The sequence below is a fragment of the Marmota flaviventris genome, chromosome 5, assembly GCF_047511675.1.
Source record: "Marmota flaviventris isolate mMarFla1 chromosome 5, mMarFla1.hap1, whole genome shotgun sequence".
In the NCBI taxonomy this organism is placed as follows: domain Eukaryota; kingdom Metazoa; phylum Chordata; class Mammalia; order Rodentia; family Sciuridae; genus Marmota; species Marmota flaviventris.
In genome coordinates, this window is record NC_092502.1 from 150,946,940 (window position 1) to 150,965,535 (window position 18,596).

Consider the following 18,596-nt stretch of genomic DNA (forward strand, 5'->3'; position numbering starts at 1 on the left):
TAAGGTAGGTGAAAGGGGTCTGCTAAGCTAGCAATACGTAAGTTTTACTTAACAGTCATTTTGGCTCTCGACCTACAACATTCAGTCTCTCCAAAATCACCATTTTCCAGTAGGTGGAGGTCAAAACAGGCTGTAGGTTAATATAGATGCGGCTTCTTAAGGGAACTTAATTCCACAGACTCCTGACTTGACATTGTTTCAATTTTTGCTAATCTCCAAAAGATGAGATGGTAAACTGTTGACTGAACAACCAAAAAACAAAAACCTGCCCATGCCTAAGTACTGAGAAGGAAGCAACTTGCTTATTAAGTCCAAGATAGTGGAAGGAGGGACATTCCTCACCAAGCAGCAGTCGCCCGGGCCAGGCGAGAGGAAACGGGCTCTAGCCAGAGGGAACACCTTAAAGTCAGGAAGTCGTTAAAGAGCCAGAGGTTTTTATGGCTCAGGGTGAGGCCAGCGGGTCTGCCGCAGAGGCCAGCAGCTAAGCGAACCCGGAAGCGGTTGCTGGAGGGCACTGTGAGTCGAGCTGGGCCCACGTCTCTGCCCAGTCCCGCGGCGCGACGCGGAGCGGGTCCCAGCGCAAGCGCACGCCCCGGGCGCATTACGTGGCGCGGGGGTCATGGCAGGGAGCGAGCCGCGAAGCGGAACCAGCTCCTCCCCGCCGCCCCCGAGCGACTGGGGCCGCCTGGAGGCTGCCATCCTCAGCGGCTGGAGGACGTTCTGGCAGTCGGTGGGCAAGGAGAGGACTGTGCGGACGGCCTCCCGAGAGGAGGCGGACGAGGACACCAGCACCTTGACGCAGCTGCCGGTGAGCCAGGGCCGCCGAGGCCGCCCGGGCCTCACACTGCGGGCCTCCGCGGTCCCCGCTCCTGCTGCCATTTCAGGCTGTGTAGCCGGGCAGTAGCAGTTGACAGGAACGGCCTTGGTGTTGACCCTGGTCCTCCCCAGCTAGCGAAGGTCACAGGACACCTTGTGGCTGTCCTGCTGACCAGCTAGAGCACTGCTCTCTTATCTGTCCCTGAGGCAGCCCTGGGTCCCAGGACAGCCTGGACATCCGGGTGAGAAACAGGACTTTCCGACCCAGGGTCAGTTTACGAAATTCTTCCAGCATTTAGGTTCTCAGCAGCTTTTATCCCCGGCTCAGAGTATTAAACACTCTCCCAGGACGTTGCTGTTACCTAATTGTGTATTAGGATCAAAACTGCCACTTGGTTGAAAGTAAGTGCCTTAAGTTACAACAGGCCACAAAGATTATACTAGTTATCTAGTGTTAAAACTTTGTAGGCAGATAGAAAAGTGGAGAGAACAGAAATCCCTGAAAATTTCAATTCTGTGTATCATTTGGATTATTGACATCTTGCTCTATTGTTCATCCCAAATTGGAAACTGCAAGATCAGAATGCCTCCAAGGTTCTCCTCCTTTCAGTGTTCTTTGAAACAGTTTAATAAATTATAGATAGGAAATCAGATAACAAATTTCCATTCTTTAATTTGATCTAATGGTAAGATCAGAAATTTGTTCACTTAATAAAGGTTTTATTTTGAAGAATAAGTTATTTCCTTAGCTAATTAACTTAAGTAAATGCTATATCAAAATAGCCATGAGAAGAAATTGCGGAGCTTATAATTATTTTGCTTGAAAAATAGCAGGACAGTAGTTGGTTTTTCAAGAATGTTTCAGTGTGTCAGAAATTAAAGTGTCCAGTTTTTTTCCTCCTGATGGCAGGAAAATTTCTGCAGAAAGTATATATATTTAACTATTAAAACTGCTGACTAGTTCAGTTGACCTCTAGTTGTTCAGTATAATTCTTTGTTAATTGTTCAACTTATCATCAACAATAATTTTCCAAGATAAATTATTTATTCCTTTTTCTGAGCTACTGCTTTCTTCTGTTGCAGATTGATGTCCAGCTATATATTTTGTCATTTCTTTCACCCCATGATCTGTGTCAGCTGGGAAGTACAAATCATTATTGGAACGAAACTGTACGAGATCCAATTCTGTGGAGATACTTTCTGTTGCGAGATCTTCCTTCTTGGTCTTCTGTTGACTGGAAGTCTCTTCCAGATGTAGAAATCTTAAAAAAGCCTATATCTGAGGTCACTGACAATGCATCTTTTGATTACATGGCAGTGTAAGTATCTAGTTTTATGAATTAAAAAGAGATATTCGTTTTCAACCTATAAAGAGTCCACATTTGCTCAGGCCCTACTATTGATTTTTTGTATGGATTTTGAGTCTTAAGTGTTCTGTTGTCAAAATTAGAGGTTGAGTTAATTGACTTCCTTCATAGACCTTTCAGCTTTAACATTTCCCTGTGGTGCCTAACCAGTATTTTAATAAAAAATACCTAAGCTAAATGGCTTAAAGGAGGAAAGGTTTATTTTGCTTCAGTTTCAGAGGTTTTAGTCCCTGGTCTATTGGCGCTATTGGTTTAGGGCCTGTGGCTGAACAGTATATCATGGTGGAAGTATAGCAAAGGACACTGCCCACCTCATGGCAGCTGGAAAGCAAAGAGAGAAAGGAAAGCCTGGGGTCCCAATATTACCAGCAAGGGCATAGCCCCAGTAACCTGACTTCCTTCAGTAGGCCCTATCTCCCATTGGTGCCACAGACTGGTGACCAAGCCTTTAGCATATGGGTCTTTAAATTAAAATCCAAACCATAATAGAATGGCAAGAAATAAAACACTTAACATTCTCATTATCTTTGGAACACTTATCTTTTTGTTAAAAAATACTTTTCCAAATTCAGAAAAGGAATGGCCAGAGATGAGAAAGTAGTTTTTTGGCATTGAAGAAAATTATCCTCAAGACTCTGGGAAATAAAATTTTGTTATCATCCAAAAGTAGTTACATTTTTAAATATCATGAATGTGAGAGAATTATTGAACAAAGGCAGTATATTGGATTCTATGGGGGATGCTTTATGTATATTTACTCATTCAGTCCTCATACAACATGAGGGTTTTGTCTTTGTGTTGTGAATGTAGAATTGAGGTTCAAAGAGGTGATGTGATTTGTCTAACGTTTATAAAGAACTATTCAGATTGGAACCCTATCATGCTACCTCAAAGTCATATAATGTTGTTGAATGTAAATATAATCTCCCTTCTTGAGAACCCCAAAGTTAAGGTGTTGTAAAATAAATTTTATAGTATCTCCGCTTTAGGTAAGAATTGTTTTCCTGGGCTAGAATCAGGAGCTATTGTAGAACTTTTTCTTTTTTTTCCCAGTGCTGAGGATGGAACCCCGGACTTCAGACCTCATAGGGAAGCACTCTGCCAAGGAATTACTTTTCCAGCCCCCAATAGGATTTTTCTCCCAAATTTTATTAAACTTATTTAGTCTTTCCTTATTTCAATCCATATGCCACTATGTCTCATCAAGCTACTTGATGAAAGTGTACATAATGTATTGTATATAATATCAACAAGTGCCACCTTTTATGTAACTTGTTGGGCAATACCTCTGATTTGCCCCCATAGCCAACCATAGCATCAAGTTTATCTGATGATGTGGAACCATATTTTCCCCAGGGAATAGTAACAATCATAGTAACTGCCATTTGTGATTATGTAATTATTTCTATTCCTTACAACCCTGGGATGTTATTGCTCAACAAAGCAGATGAAGAAAATGGAGTTCTAAGTGGCTTAATAACTAGTTAAAGTGGTAAGGCGTGGAGAGGCTACTTGGCTTCAAAGTTAAATTTGTGTGTGTGTGAATTACAAGTTTCATTACTAATAGAGATGATTTTGTTAGCTTAGTAATCGTCTTTGGCAACTTGATTCATTTAAAGGCTGTGTCATCCAGCTTTCTTTTGTTGTTATAAAATACTTGAGGTAATTATAAGGAAGAAAGATTTATTTCGACTTAGAATTTCAGAGTGCTTGGTAGAACAAAGCTGCTTACCGTGTGGTGGCTAGGAAGCAACGAGATAGACAGAAGGGGGCCTGCTTCCTAATACCCCCTCCCAGGGAATGTTACCCCACCCCAGTGACCTACCTTTCTTCCACTGAGCCCCCAACTCTGCTTCCTCCTAGTAGCACCACAGGCTGGTGACCAGGCCTTTGACAAATGTGCCTTTGGGAGATGTTTCAGATCCAAACAATAACAAAGGGCATTGGGTTCTGTTTCATTTTGGATAACTGTTTTAATAACTGATAAAATTGATTATTAGTTTAGAGGTTTATATGTATTGAAAGAAACTGAATTGTTTCTTTCACATGACTGTTTGCTCGGTTTTCTATAAGGAATGTTTAAGCATTCCCTCTACAGCTAGCTTTTACCAAACTATTACATTTTAGGCTGGTAATAGGAGTAACTAAGAAATTTGTTAATTTTGGTGGCCTTAGTTTGTTTTAAAAAGCGCTTCTCATGAAACTTATACTCTCTGGGTAGCTTATTGTCATTGTTTAGCTTATTGTTATGTTTCAGTCTTAGCATTGTTGACATTTTGGACCAGTAGTTGTAGGGGACTGTCTTGTGCATTGTCTGATGTGTAGCAGCATCCCTGGCCTCTACTCACTAGATGGAGTAGAGTGGCCCCTTTCTCCTCAGTTGTGCAAACAGAAATGTTTAGATGTTTTCAAATATTACAGAAAGGGGGAATAAAACTTCCTCAGGTTGAGGACAATGAGCTATGTAGTAAATTCTGACCAAATAAATGTTAGACTAAGTGTTCTATGAAAGAATCTAAATGGAAAATGAGAAAGTAAGTAGCCACTTCCTGGGGAGGACTTCCTCAGTGTCTGAACCACTTCCACTCCCACAGCACCTTGTGTTTTTCCCTGCCATGGTAATGTCCTCCTAGTGGATTGGGACTGTATAATACTTATGGTCCTATCCTATGTCCAGCTTGATAATAACATGTGTTCTTAAATGAACAAGTGGCTCAATGTTTTCTGTGTTAATTTCTAATTGTGACAATTTTATACAGTTATAAAATGTGCTGTCCACATACCAGAAGAGCCTCAAAATCCAGCCGTCCTATGTATGGAGCCGTCACCTCCTTTTTACACTCATTAATCATTCAGAATGAACCACGATTTGCTATGTTTGGACCAGGTTTGGAAGAACTGAATACATCTTTGGTGTTGAGCTTGATGTCTTCTGAGGAACTTAGTCCAACTGCTGGTTTGCCTCACAGGCAGATTGATGGTAATTTTATGTCTATAGTACATAATAATTCATATACTTTGAACTTGACTATAGTCTTAAAGGCAAATTAACTCATTTTAATTCTTTAGTAGTAAGGAAATATAGTAACTTGGTGCCCTCCTATAGATCCCACTGAACTGAAACAAATTGTGTAGTTATTGTAAGCAGTAAGTTTCCTCTTAATTCCTTAAATTTGTATAATCCAGAATTTAAGATTATATGAAAGTAAATTACATCTTGTCAGGATATTATATTCAAACAGCAGATATCATGTTTATTTTAAGAAAAAGTTATTAGAATAAGACAATCACCATCTATTGCAAAGGATTTTGATATATGTTTGTATATATAAAAAAAAAGCTAAATCATCATCTTCCTCTCTATAAAAAAAGTATTTAATTATTTGGAAAGTTAGGATATGTAATGACCAATTTAACTTAGGCTTTACATATTCATTTATTGCACCTATTAGATGTAGGGATGCAGACATGTAGGGGATAGGAATGGGATCAGTATGGGGAGAATAACAGCACTTTGGATTATTTGACTTTGATAACTCTGTGGAAGATCAAAGAAGAGATGCCTATTATAAGCTATCCATTTGAGTAGAAGCTGCATGAGGCCAGGAATCTTGCCATCTTTGTTCTCAACTGTATCTGTGGTGCCAGGCTATAGTAGGCTCTCCGTATATGTTTTGTGAATGAATGGCTAAATGGATCACTTTATGCACTCAGGTATTAAGAGCAACATCTGAGCTAGAAATTGAGATTTGGGAGTCAAATGGAGTGTATGTGAACTTGGAAGTTTGGGGGGATAGAGAGGAAGATTATGATCTAGGTGCTGAAATCTTCAGTGAATATTTGGGGGAAGGAACTATTTCTTCATAAATGACATGGTTGAGGAAAACAAGATGGTGCTACAGCTGTGATTCTTAAATGGATGGAGTTTTTAAAGAAAGTTTGTGAGTAATGGTTTAGATATGGTATTGGGAGTAAAGAAACATCATTCCCACCTTATTTACTATGAAGTGTGAAAAAATAAGCAATTTTGTTACTTGAGAGTCCATGGCAAGAGAAGTAGCACCTAGGGGCAGGTCAGTTTCAGGTAAGTCCATTAGATGGGGGGAGCATTTTAAGAAGAGATGGAGGCTATGGTAAAATTTGCCAGTTATAAAATGGAAATTCCATTCTCTAGCAGAAGCTGAAGTATTGCTTAAATATGTAACTCTACTTATGCCATAAACTCTACAAGATCAGAGAAGAAATTTACTTCATTGGTGAATAAGTGCAGGACAGTATTAGGACAGGTTGGACGGAGGTTAGATGTTTTAAAAGGACAATTTGGGGGAGTTAAACTGATGAAACCAAAGTTCAGAAACATGGTAGATTTTTTTATTTCCATGATTTCTTGGTGGAGCACCAAAATTGATGGCTAGAGGACCAGGGTCATGTGGTCTGGGATGGTTGCAGTCCCATTATCCAAGAATCATGACACTGTTTACATGTGTTGCCTAGAATGGTGACATGAAATGGCATGGCATAGCTTATTTAAACAAACAGATTCATTATATGGCAGAGATTAAAGGTATGGAAGCCTGGAGTTGTCTCTAATGAGCTAAGTAGGGGCCAGATTATGTTAAGATATTATTTCTCTATCTGAAGTGCAGTGAATGACTTTGTAAAGAAGAGATGCAGTTAGATAGATATTATTAAGCAATCTCTTCAGCTGCTATCAGAAGGATAGTTGAAGACAAGAGGATATAGGAGACTGGTTAGACTAAAGGATGCAAGCGAGGATAAAGAGGACAGAACTAAGAGGATGCTTACATAGCAAGAAGAGAACATTAATGTAGCAAGAAGAAGAGGTAATTCTCAGAACCTATTTTTCCAGGCAACAAGAAGAAAATCAATCACTGAGTGTTAATCCAGCCAAAGGATGAAAAAAGGTTAACAAAGAGCGACAAATAACAGTGTCAAATGACTCATATATACAATCTAAAAAAATAAAATTCAGCACCTATTATTCTCAGTCACTGTACTGGGAGTTTTACATATAGGATCTCAGTTAAGCCCCATAATAACTTTAAGAAAAATATATTATTACCATTTTTTTTATCAAAATGGAAGTGCTCAAGTACATAGCTCTAAGTAGCAAATTCAGGATTCTAAGCTAAGTCTAACTCAAAATATCAGTATATCTGCAGTTTGTGAAAAATGACATGAAGAACCTAGCAGTTCTTTATTCTCTGTTTGTATTTTTATTGCCATGTGAATAAAAGTTGCATACAGCATCTTCTTCAACAAAACATTGCATTTTATTCCAAAGCTATATATAACTTGTCAGAAGTTTTTTTTTTTTTTGCTCTTCTTTCACTGGGTATTTTTTTTTCAGTTTTATATTTTGCTGTCTTTATTAATGATTTATTTTGATGACTGTGATTTTATACTTTAGGTATTGGATCAGGAGTCAGTTTTCAGTTGAGCAACCAACATAAATTCAACATCCTGATATTGTATTCAACTACCAGGTAAGGTTGACTACTTGGTGGCTCACTTGAAACATTAGGATTGGAACATTTGTGGGGGTTGGAACCTGTTTAGTGTCATAATATGATGTATATTTATTTACATTTTTCTTATAGAAAGGAAAGAGACAGAGCAAGGGAAGAACATACAAGTGCAGTCAACAAGATGTTCAGCTTACAGAGTGAAGGAGATGACCAACAGGGAAACCGGTATGTTGTAATTCCACAGATCCAGAAAGTGTGTGAAGTTGTAGATGGGTTCATCTATGTTGCAAATGCTGAAGCCCATAAAAGTAAGCATTCTCTTATATTCTTTTAAAAAATACTACTGTATTATTCTGTATAAAACAAATAAGAAAATACTTTTTTAGTATTTACTGTAGTATCTTGGGAATATGACTGTCAATTTTACTTCTGATTTTATGAGTGTTACTATTAATATTGGATTCACAAGCCTCTTTATATATTAGGATCACCTGGAGAAATTGTGAAACATATAGTTACCCAATTTTTATACAGCTGGTAGATTGCTATTCATAGACTTGGACTATGCCCTGGACACCTATTTTTTATAAGCACCTGGGAAATTCTTATGCATGTCAAAATTTGATACTATAGTTATATAATGTTTTTGGTTGTATGCTTCTGCATTTTTATTATTGATCTTTTTTCTGTGTCTGACTTATTTAAACAATTTATATAGATGACTATGAAAAATTTTACCTTTGTTTTTACCTCAATAGTGGAGGTATGGGAATAGTGTGTTAATTAAGTAGATTAATTAATTATGTTGGTGAGTTGATGACATTCTCCATGTATTCTGAATAATTGCCATTTACAATGCTATTTAGTCATGAAGCTATGACATCATTGGGCCATGAGCCAGTATTATAATTTTTCCCAAATCCTTTGTGAACAAGAATGTAAATATATAATAAATATCTGTTGTATATTGTTTATATGTAGTGAACACTATTATATGTATAAGTTCTTTAATACATTGTTTTGAATTTCTCCTGAATTTATTTCTCCTATAATCCATTAGGCATGGAAGCTATTATACTTTGCAAATCTAGAGAAATTATTCATAAGAAAATATAAATTATTTTTGTTTTTACTTGGATGTCTATAAAAGGAAAACTTTGAAACAAATATAAGATACATTCATTTATTCAGAAACAGTTGTTGAAGTCAAATGCTATATTTAGTGCTAGAGATAAAATTGAGAACTGAAACAGACACCCTACTTTTATCTAGTTTCCCAGTCTGATTCTTATATTATTCTATAAAACAAGTAGAAATATAAATTTTAAAAAGTTGCAAGAGGGCTGAGGATGTGGCTCAAGCGGTAGCGCGCTCACCTGGCATGCGCGGGGCGCTGGATTAGATCCTCAGCACCATATACAAATAAAATAAAGATGTTGTGTCCACCAAAAACTAAAAAATAAATATTAAAAAATTCTCTCTCTCTCTTAAAAAAAAAAGTTTCAAGATACAAAGATAATCTGCACTCACCAGCTCTTTTCCAGTGGCCTCCACTAAATGCTCATATGAAGGTTAGTGGTAGGGGCAGGAGGCCTATGAGTTACCCTCCTTTATGATACAGTCAGGCATGTGATGATTAGCTGCTATTAAAGGATAGGTATATCCTCCTGTTTTCTATATTCCTTTGTAATAAAAGCCAAAGCTCTCTGCCACCAGGATGGGATTAGAAATCCCCCTGCTTGTTGATTCCTGGCAGAGGTTAACTGTTGCTGCAGAGAAATGAAGAAGCAAAAGCATTCTGCCCCAGGGGGCGGGATAGGAATCCCCCCTTTATTAAGGATTCTGCATTTATAAAAGTTATGTTTGCTGATTCTGGGGGAGGACAGGAAGTTTGCACTGAAGACTTTTCTACCAATATAGGGCAGAATTTACTAGACATGCCAGAACACCAAAAAAGCTTTTACCACTGAGGCTCAAGTACGCAGGGTCTACCCACGACTGAGGCTGGTGCAAGAAAACAGAAGTCTCAGCAGCCCTACCAAGTAACAAACAATAATAACTACTTCAGGGGTTGAGGGAAGGGTGTGGAGAGGCTTTCTCCCCTTCCTCCTTAGTTGCATAGGTATGAAGATCTAAAAGCTGAGGGGAAAGCAAAAACTCTGAAAAGAGAAACTTACATTCCAGTTCTTGCACTAAGAACAAGGTAGCAGCAGTCCTACTCTGTAATGACTGACTGGTTTGACCCAAATCACTGCTTACCAGAAGGAGGAGGAGGAGAAAGATGTGGGGACAGGAAGGAGGAGAGGGAGAGGGAGAAGAAGGAGTAGAAGGAGCAAACATGTTTCTGGGAGTAAATCCTCTTTACTGCAGTCTACTGCTCTTCTACATAAAACATCTAATATTAAATCTAAAACTCCTAAGACAAAAACAAACAAAAAATCAAAGCAGGATGCGGTATCATGTGCCTGTAGTTCTAGCTACACAGGAGGCTGAGGTGGTAGGATCACTTGAGCTCAGGATTTCAAGACAAGCCTGGCCAACTACCAATACTCCTTCTCAAAAGATTAAAAAATAAATAATAAATAAATAAATAAATGTCAAATTATCAATAGATACGGCAGCCAGTTGAGTCAGACCCAGAGACAGACTGTATGCTGGCACTCTCAGAAAGGGACATTAAAATAATTATGATTAATGTGTTAAAAGATATAAAGGAAAAGTTGAACAATATGTGTGAACAGATGAGAATTTTCAGCAGAAAAAAGGAAGTTATTTTATAAAAGTAAAATAAGAATGGTAGAGATAAAAATATAGTAAACAAGTGAACAGTTCTTTCAGTTGGTTTATCAACAAAGGAAAGAAATAGTGAACCTGAAGATAGGTCACTGAGAATTCAAGTTAAAACACAAAGTGAAAAAATAAAAATAAAGTAAGAAACAGAAGCATCTGAGAGCTGGGAAAACCTATCTAGTGATCTAACTTAGGCATCGGCAAACTTCTTCTTAAAAGAATAGGTAGTTGGGAAGGAAGAGGTGATGGGAATAGGAAAGACAGTAAAATGAATTGGACATAACTTTCTTGTGTTCATATATGAATACATGATCAGTGAAACTCCACATCATATACAAACAAGAATTGGGTCCTAATTAGAATAAGGTATACTCCGTATATGTATAATATGTCAAAATACATTCTATTGTCAAGTATATTTAAAAAGAACAAATAAAAAAATGCCTTTCAAAAAAATCCTGCTTTGATTTTTTTTGTCTTAAGAGTTTTAGATTTAATATTAGATGTTTTATGTTTTAGGCATATGAGTTATATAATTTTTCTCACTCAAGTTTGCTGTTTTAGTGTGAAAGCAGTTATAGACAACATTTAAATGGATAGATATGGCTATTTTCCAATCCAAATTTATTTGCCAAAACAGATCTGCAGAATGTAGTATGCTAACTCTAGTTTAACTTTTGTGCAATTGGAGCCTCAAAATGTAAAAGGAGAAAAAATAGGAAAAAAATAAAATTTTGAATAATGACCAAAATTATTTCAAAATAGCTAAAAGACAAAAAACCACAGATTAAAGATGCTCAGAGAACTCTGAGCCAGATAAGTACAAAGAGAATTACATATTAATCAAACTGATGAAAACCATAAATAAATAAAATATCTTGAAGGCAGTCAAGAAAAAAAGTAAATATACATATAAAAGACTGGAGGTAACAATGACAGCAAACTTCCTGACAGAATTACTGCAAGACAAGAATGCAACAGAGAAAAAAATATCCAATATTCAGCAAAATTATTTGTTCAGAAATGGAGCAAATAGAGGCTTTTTCAGAAAAGAAGTTGAATGTTTTAGTTCCTTCGTGTTGCTATGAAAGAATACCACATACTGTCAAATTTATAAAGGACAAAACACATTTTGTAGAGTTCTGGAAGCTGAGAAATTCAACATCAAGGCACTAGCCTCTGAAGTCTGGTGAGGACCTTCTTGCTGTATTTCAAGATATGGAGAGTGGAAGGGAAAGTGGAACAAATACGATGTCCTCACATAGCAGAAAAACAAAACAAAGAGAACCCTCTCCCATAAACCCTTGTTATGCTGACATTAACTCATTCATTAGGGCAGAACTCTGAATATCCCTGCCACCAAAGTCTCTACCTCCCAAGACACTTGCACTGGAGATTAAATTTCCAACACATGAATTTTGGGGGACACATTCAAGCCAAGCACTGAGAAAATTCATCGCCAACAGATCTGCATTATAAAAAATCTTAAAGGAACCTCTGCAGACCAAAGAACATGACACCAGATAAAAATTTGCATCTATAAGTAGAAACAATACAGTTGCATATCTGATATTTTTTCTGATTTAATTTTTCATAATTATTTAAAGGAAAAATATTGGATTATGGATATATGCTATTTTAAAGTAAAGTATAAGATAATAGAACATAGGCAAAATTGAAGTATATTATTGGGTGTTTCTTCTGTATGTACAATCATATTGTATTACTTAAAGGTAAATTATTACAATTTAAAAATGTTTATTGTATGGCTGGGGATGTGGCTAAGTGGTAGAGTACTACTTGCCTAGCATGTGTGAGGCCCTAGGTTCAATCCCCAACACCTTATCAACAACAGAAAATGACTATAGATCCTTGATCAACTACTGAAAGTTTTTTTAAAAATTTTTTCTATTGTAGATGGATACAATATCTTTATTTTGTTTATTTATTTTTATGTGGTGCTGACAATTGAACCCAGTGGCTCACACGTGCAAGGCAAGCACTTTACTGCTGAGCCGCAACCCCAGCCCCATGAAAGTTTAACAGAGTTATAACTAAGTAACCAATAGTGAAATCTTTAAAAAACAAACAAACAAAACTCAACCACGAAAGAAGGCAGGCAAAAAGGGAAAAATGAACAAAGAACTGATGGGAGAGTCAAATCCAAGAAGGAAATACTAGATTTAAATGTACCATATTGATAGATAGTTACATTACATCTTTTATTCATTTTCAGTTGTATATAACAAACTACTTCAAACAACACCTGGTAGCTCACAGTTCTGTATAACAGAAGTCTAGGCAAGGTAGGAGTAGGTTTTCTGCTTATGGTCTCATGGACTGAAGTTAGAGTACAGATGGACTACATCCTTGTCTTGAGGCTCTTGGGAAGAATCCACTCCCAAGGTCACTTGAGTTAATGGCTAAGTTCAGGTGCTCATTGTGAAAGAACTGGAGTCCTTGTTTTCTGGCTGGCTGGCAGCTGAGGCTGCTCTCATCTTCTAGAGGCCACCTACATTCCTTGCCCTGTATTCCCTCCCATCTTCAAATCCAGAATCTCTCTTCATCCTGTCTCACTGGGAAGAACCCCTCATAAAGGCTTACTAATTAAGCTCAGCCTCTTTACTAAAGTCAACTGTGTCCTAAAGCTTAGCAATATCTCATCATATTTGCATGCTTCTCCACCACTCAAGGGAAAAGGGTTATGCAAGGGTCATAGGGTCATTTGAGAATTAAGATGCTTAATTCTAAGTATCTTAACCTAAAATGTAAACACTCCAATAAATGATAATCAATTTGAATTAAAATATTGGACCAAATATATGCTAAAATTTTGAAATTAAGACTTTTGAGGGCTGAGGTTGTGGCTCTGTGGCAGAGTACTCATCTAGCACACATGAGGCACTGGGTTCAATCTTCAGCACCACATAAAAATGAAATAAAGATTTTGTGTCCACCTACAACTAAAAAATAAATATTAAAAAAAAGACTTTTGGAAGAGAAAGGACAGTGACAGCTACAGAATTTGTGAGGGAAAATATCTATATAAAAGATATTTACATTTAAACTCTAGATACTTCCAAACAGTATTGTGATTTTTTTCCCTCCTCTGGCTTAACCTAAATTCCTATCCTTGAAAGATTCCTTAATCTAATTTTATGACAAAGCAATAAAGCCCAGAAAGAGGCATTTTGGTCTGGAGCTTGGTAAAGTTTTTTCCCTTACTTGGTTCATTTTAAATTTAATTTTATGATTTTAAAAATCATTAGAGGTTATATAAATTAAAGGTTTTGATTTACATTTCTTAGGACATGAATGGCAAGATGAATTTTCTCACATCATGGCAATGACAGATCCAGCTTTTGGATCTTCAGGAAGACCAATGCTGGTTTTATCTTGTACTTCTCAAGCAGATGTAAAAAGAATGCCCTGTTTTTATTTGGCACATGAGCTGCATCTCAATCTTCTAAACCACCCATGGATGGTAAGGTCTTAACTTCTTTGGTGACAAAAATATCATTTTCACTCTATTATCTATTTGATTTTTGTATTAGTTTTCTGTTATTGTAACAAAATACCTGAGATAATCACTTAGAAGATCTCTCTCACAGTTTTGTAGGTTTCAGTCCAGGGTCAGTTGTTCATGTTGCTTTTGGGCCTGTGGCCTGGCAGTAGATCATGGTGGAAGTACATGGCAGAGGATACTCATCCACCTCATGGCCAGGAATGAAACAGAAAAAGGAAGACATTGGAATCCCAATATCCCCTCCAAGGGCATGTCCCCAGTGATAAGAAGACTTCCTACTAGGCCTCAACTCCTAAAGGTTCTTTCTATCACTTTGCAGTAGTACCATGGCCTAGCAACTAAGCCTTTGAAATTTGGGGGTCACTTGTCCAATTAATAAAAGTTTTATCCTTTCACATTCATCCTCTTCTATGAAACAGCATTCTAAAGTCAATTTTAAGAGCTTTATTGATGGGAGATGTTTGAATTGTATTAATATCTCAGTTAGCCAATTGTTCCCCACTTTCCTCTCCTGTCACAGAAACAGAGAGATAGTAATTGGGTATGGTTCGGGATGCATGAAGCCCTGGGTTTGATCGCAGCATTGCAAAAAAAAAAAAAAAGACAAAACAAACAGGTTTCTGAATATAGTTTATTACTTTGCAAAGTTTATTTTAATCATGGAATTCTTTCTTTGAATGAAACCTGACATGAAAACCTATGAGACAACAGGTAAAGAAATGATGAAGTTGGAAATGTTTTCATGGAAAATGTTAGCAGATTTTATTCCATCTTCCCTCATATCTTCCCTGGAGCTCCAGAGACTCTTTGGAACGTGTGTTGAAGACTTCCAGAATAGTGGGAGTTTTAGCTCTACTAGTCAGAGGAGTAGCTATTTCCCAGACTCTTTTTATTTAAAAAATATATTTTTAAACTAATACTAACATGAAAATTATACTCATTAATGGATACCATGTAATGTTTTAACACAAGTATGCATTGTATAATGTTTAAATCAGGTTAAACATATCATTCTTTTCAAATGTTCTTTATAATGAACACATTCAAAATCCATTCTTTTAGCTTTTTGAAATGTAGAACACATTCTTGTTATCTGTCATCACCCTACTATGCTGCAGTGTGCAGGCCGGAACTTCTTACTTGTATCTAATTGTAGCATAGCATCAATTGCTAAATCTTTCCCCATTCCTCCCTACCCATACTATCCCCAGCTTCTAGGTCTATTCTCAACTATGAGATTAAATTATTTTAGATTCCACATGTGAGATTATGTAGTTGTTGTCTTTCTGTGCCTGGTTTATTTCGTGTAACATGATCTCAGTTCATGTTGTCACAAAGGACAAGATTTCATTTTTTATGGTAGAATAGTACTCTGTTATATGCATATATCACATCTTTATCATTTATTAGTTGACTCTAAATGTGTTGGCAGTCAAGACTAGTACTTCAGTGAACATGGGGGTGCAGATATCTCTGACATACAGATTTCCTTTCCTTTGGATATATTTGCAGGGGGATTGCTGGATCATGTAGTAGTTCTATTTTTAATTTTTTGAGGAACCTACATGCTGTTTTCTTAAACTTATATTCCTAGGAACAGTAAGTCAAGGTTCCCTGTTCTCCACCCATTGTAGAAATCTTTTACTTCCTTAATTAAATTGATTCCTTTGTATATATTTTTTTAGCTATTGCAAATGAGAGTCCTTTAATGATTCTTTACTCAGAAATCTCATTATTGGTATATAAAAATGCTGTTGATTTTATATCCCTCAATTTTACAGAATTCTTTCAGCATTTCTAATGATCATATAGTGGAGGTTTTAGGTTTTTCTATATATATAGAACTATATCATCTACAAATTGGAATAAATTGAATAAATGGGAATAAATTGACTTGTTCCCTTCTTATTTGCAAGGATTTTATTTTAAAAAAATTTTAAATTTATATCTCTTGCCTAATTGCTTTGGCTAAGCCTTTCATTGTGTTATTGAATAAAAGCCTTCTAGTACTATGTTGATAAGAGTGGGCATCTTTGTTTTGTTCCAGATTTTAAAGGAAAAGCTGAAACTTCAGTGTAATGTTGGTTGTGGGTTTGTTATGAATAGCTTTTATTATACTGAGGATGATCGTTCTATACCTAATTTGTTCAGTTTTTATCATGAAGAGATGTTGAATTTTATTGAATGTTTTTGTGTATCTATTGCATAATCATATGATTTTTGGGTTTTTGATATGATGCAATATATTTATTGATTTATATATTTTGAACCATCTTTGCATTCCTGGGATACATCCCACTTGATCATAATGAATAATCATTTTGAGGTGCTATTGAATTCAATTTGCTAGTGTTTTATCAGGAAATTTTCCATCTTTTTTCATTAGATATTGATCTACAGTTTTCTTTTTTGTTATTGTTTTCTGCATGTCTGGTTTTGGTATTAGGCAGTGCTTGTCTTGTGGTTTAGAAGAATTCATTCCCTTTCAATTTGTTGAAATAGTTTGAAGAGAGTTGGTTCTTCCTTAAAAGTTTTATCGACTTTAGGAGTAAAGCCATCTGATCCTGGGCTTTCCTTTGTTGGAAGACTTTTCAGTACTGATTTAATCTCAGTGTTCATTATTAGACTGTTTAGATTTTCTGTATCTTCATTGTTCAATTTTGGTTGATTTTATGTGTTCAGAAGTTTGTCTATTTCTTTAGATTTTCCAATATGTTGGCATATAGTTGTTGTATTTCTGTGGTATTAGTTATAATCGTCTCTCATTTATTTATTTGCATCTTAGAGAAAAGATACAAGAAAATATTTTTTATCTAAGTATTCTATAAGACAGCACTTGAGTAACTTACCCAAAATTTATTGAGATATTCTAAATTCTTTTTGTTAAAGTGTCTAGAAAATATCCCTCAACATCACAGGATTTTGGACTCAATTTATCACTGACAACATTCTCTCTTATCTGCTCATAGGTCCAGGATACGGAGGCTGAAACTTTAACTGGTTTTTTGAATGGCATAGAGTGGATTCTTGAAGAAGTGGAATCTAAGCATGCAAGATGATCCTTCTTTTAGACCTTGGGAACTGAAACCATTTGAAATTTGTCACTAAGGTCATTATGTGTATATTTTCTCAGACAACTACCTTTGTCCTACCTTTTGTAGGTGGGCTTTATATTGTACAGCTGCAACAGTTGGATTTTTATATTATGTTTACTTTTTACCTTAAATCAATTACAAGAAGAGTTTCAATCCTAGTATTTAGCCCCAAATGAACCTTTAAATTTTTTGATAAATTTTATATTTTATGTCTTTACAAAAACATTAAATTCTGGAAAAAAATAAGCCTGTATTACACTTATTCCTTGTGGTTTCTATACTTTTCAGTACAAAGATTTTCCTAGAGGGAAATAGCAAATTTTCTAAGCTTCCCAGAAGGTCTTTTCAAGAACTCATAACTAGTTATCAGAAAGGAAGCTTTTTGTTATCCATTTTTAATAGTTCCACTTTATAAAGAATAAAGCTTTTACTAGAACTATATTTAATATTATGACCATACAAACTCTCTTCTTTTCTGAAATAGTAGAGAGCAAGATAATATTTAATACTAGTTCAGTGAAAAACAGCTTTACTTGGCAGTTATTATTTTCAAATAATTTTAAATGATGTTATGGTACTAGGTTAAATTTTATTTCATATCTATAGAGAAAACATTCCAGAGACTTACATGTATATTATTACCTTCTACAAACTGCTTGCATTTTGCAGAGGAAACACCCTACTATCTTATTAGAACTGGAGGATTTTAAGATTTTATTAAAGGGAGCATAAATATCTACATGTTATTTATGTAAATTCTATATTTAAATTAATTTCTGTTTTTGGAGAGAAAATTTGTGACATATAATTGCATTTAGTGCATTTAGTCTTTTTTAGCAGACCCACTCTCCAAATAACCCATTGACCTATTAATCCAATCATGAGGACAGAGCCCTAATCATCCCTTAATGATCTCACTTGGTCATACTTCTTAATATCTCATAATGGAGATTATATTTCAACATGAGTTTCACAGGAGACAGACCATATTAAAATTCCTAGCAGTGATATTATTCTAATTTTTTAGGTGAAGAAATTGAGACAGAAAAGTGAAGAATTCTGTTATAATTCAGTTCATGCCATTGTGTATCTAGTAGAGAGGTCGTGGAGCCTGAAAATCTCTTCACTTAAGTAAAAAAGAGCTATAAGCTATTACAATCGTGAATTAAAAAGTGATTTCCTGAATTCTATGTTTCACTAAATTCTCATCATTTCCCTAGTAGCACTATCTAGGATGACTAAAAGTAAAAATAATTATATATGCAACCTCTGGAGAGCAAGATACAAATTCCAGCCATGCCAACTCTTTATCTGTATGACCATGAAGTCTTAAATTCTGAATCTCAATTTTCTCATGTACAGAAGGAGGATCACTGTGTTTACCTTGGACTTAAGTTTTACCTTTACCAAGAACTGCCTGTAAGCATCTTGGGAAATAACTTTTCCTCTGTGGGAAGGCTTCAGTTTGACACTAACATGCTCAGTGTTTATGGATTTTTCAGTGTCATTCTCT

At 35.9% G+C, this 18,596-nt stretch overlaps 1 protein-coding gene across 1 annotated transcript; it reads left to right on the forward strand.

Annotated features, from left to right (window-relative positions):
• The first annotated feature begins 509 nt into the window (after nt 1-509).
• Fbxo4 (F-box protein 4) lies at nt 510-17,330 on the forward strand. Its single transcript, XM_027936296.2, has 7 exons — nt 510-808; nt 1,900-2,135; nt 4,943-5,163; nt 7,615-7,690; nt 7,805-7,980; nt 13,771-13,946; nt 16,958-17,330. The coding sequence occupies exons 1-7, from the start codon at nt 620-622 to the stop codon at nt 17,045-17,047; spliced, it is 1,164 nt and encodes a 387-aa protein (XP_027792097.1). The 5' UTR covers nt 510-619; the 3' UTR covers nt 17,048-17,330.
• Nucleotides 17,331-18,596: the final 1,266 nt, after the last annotated feature.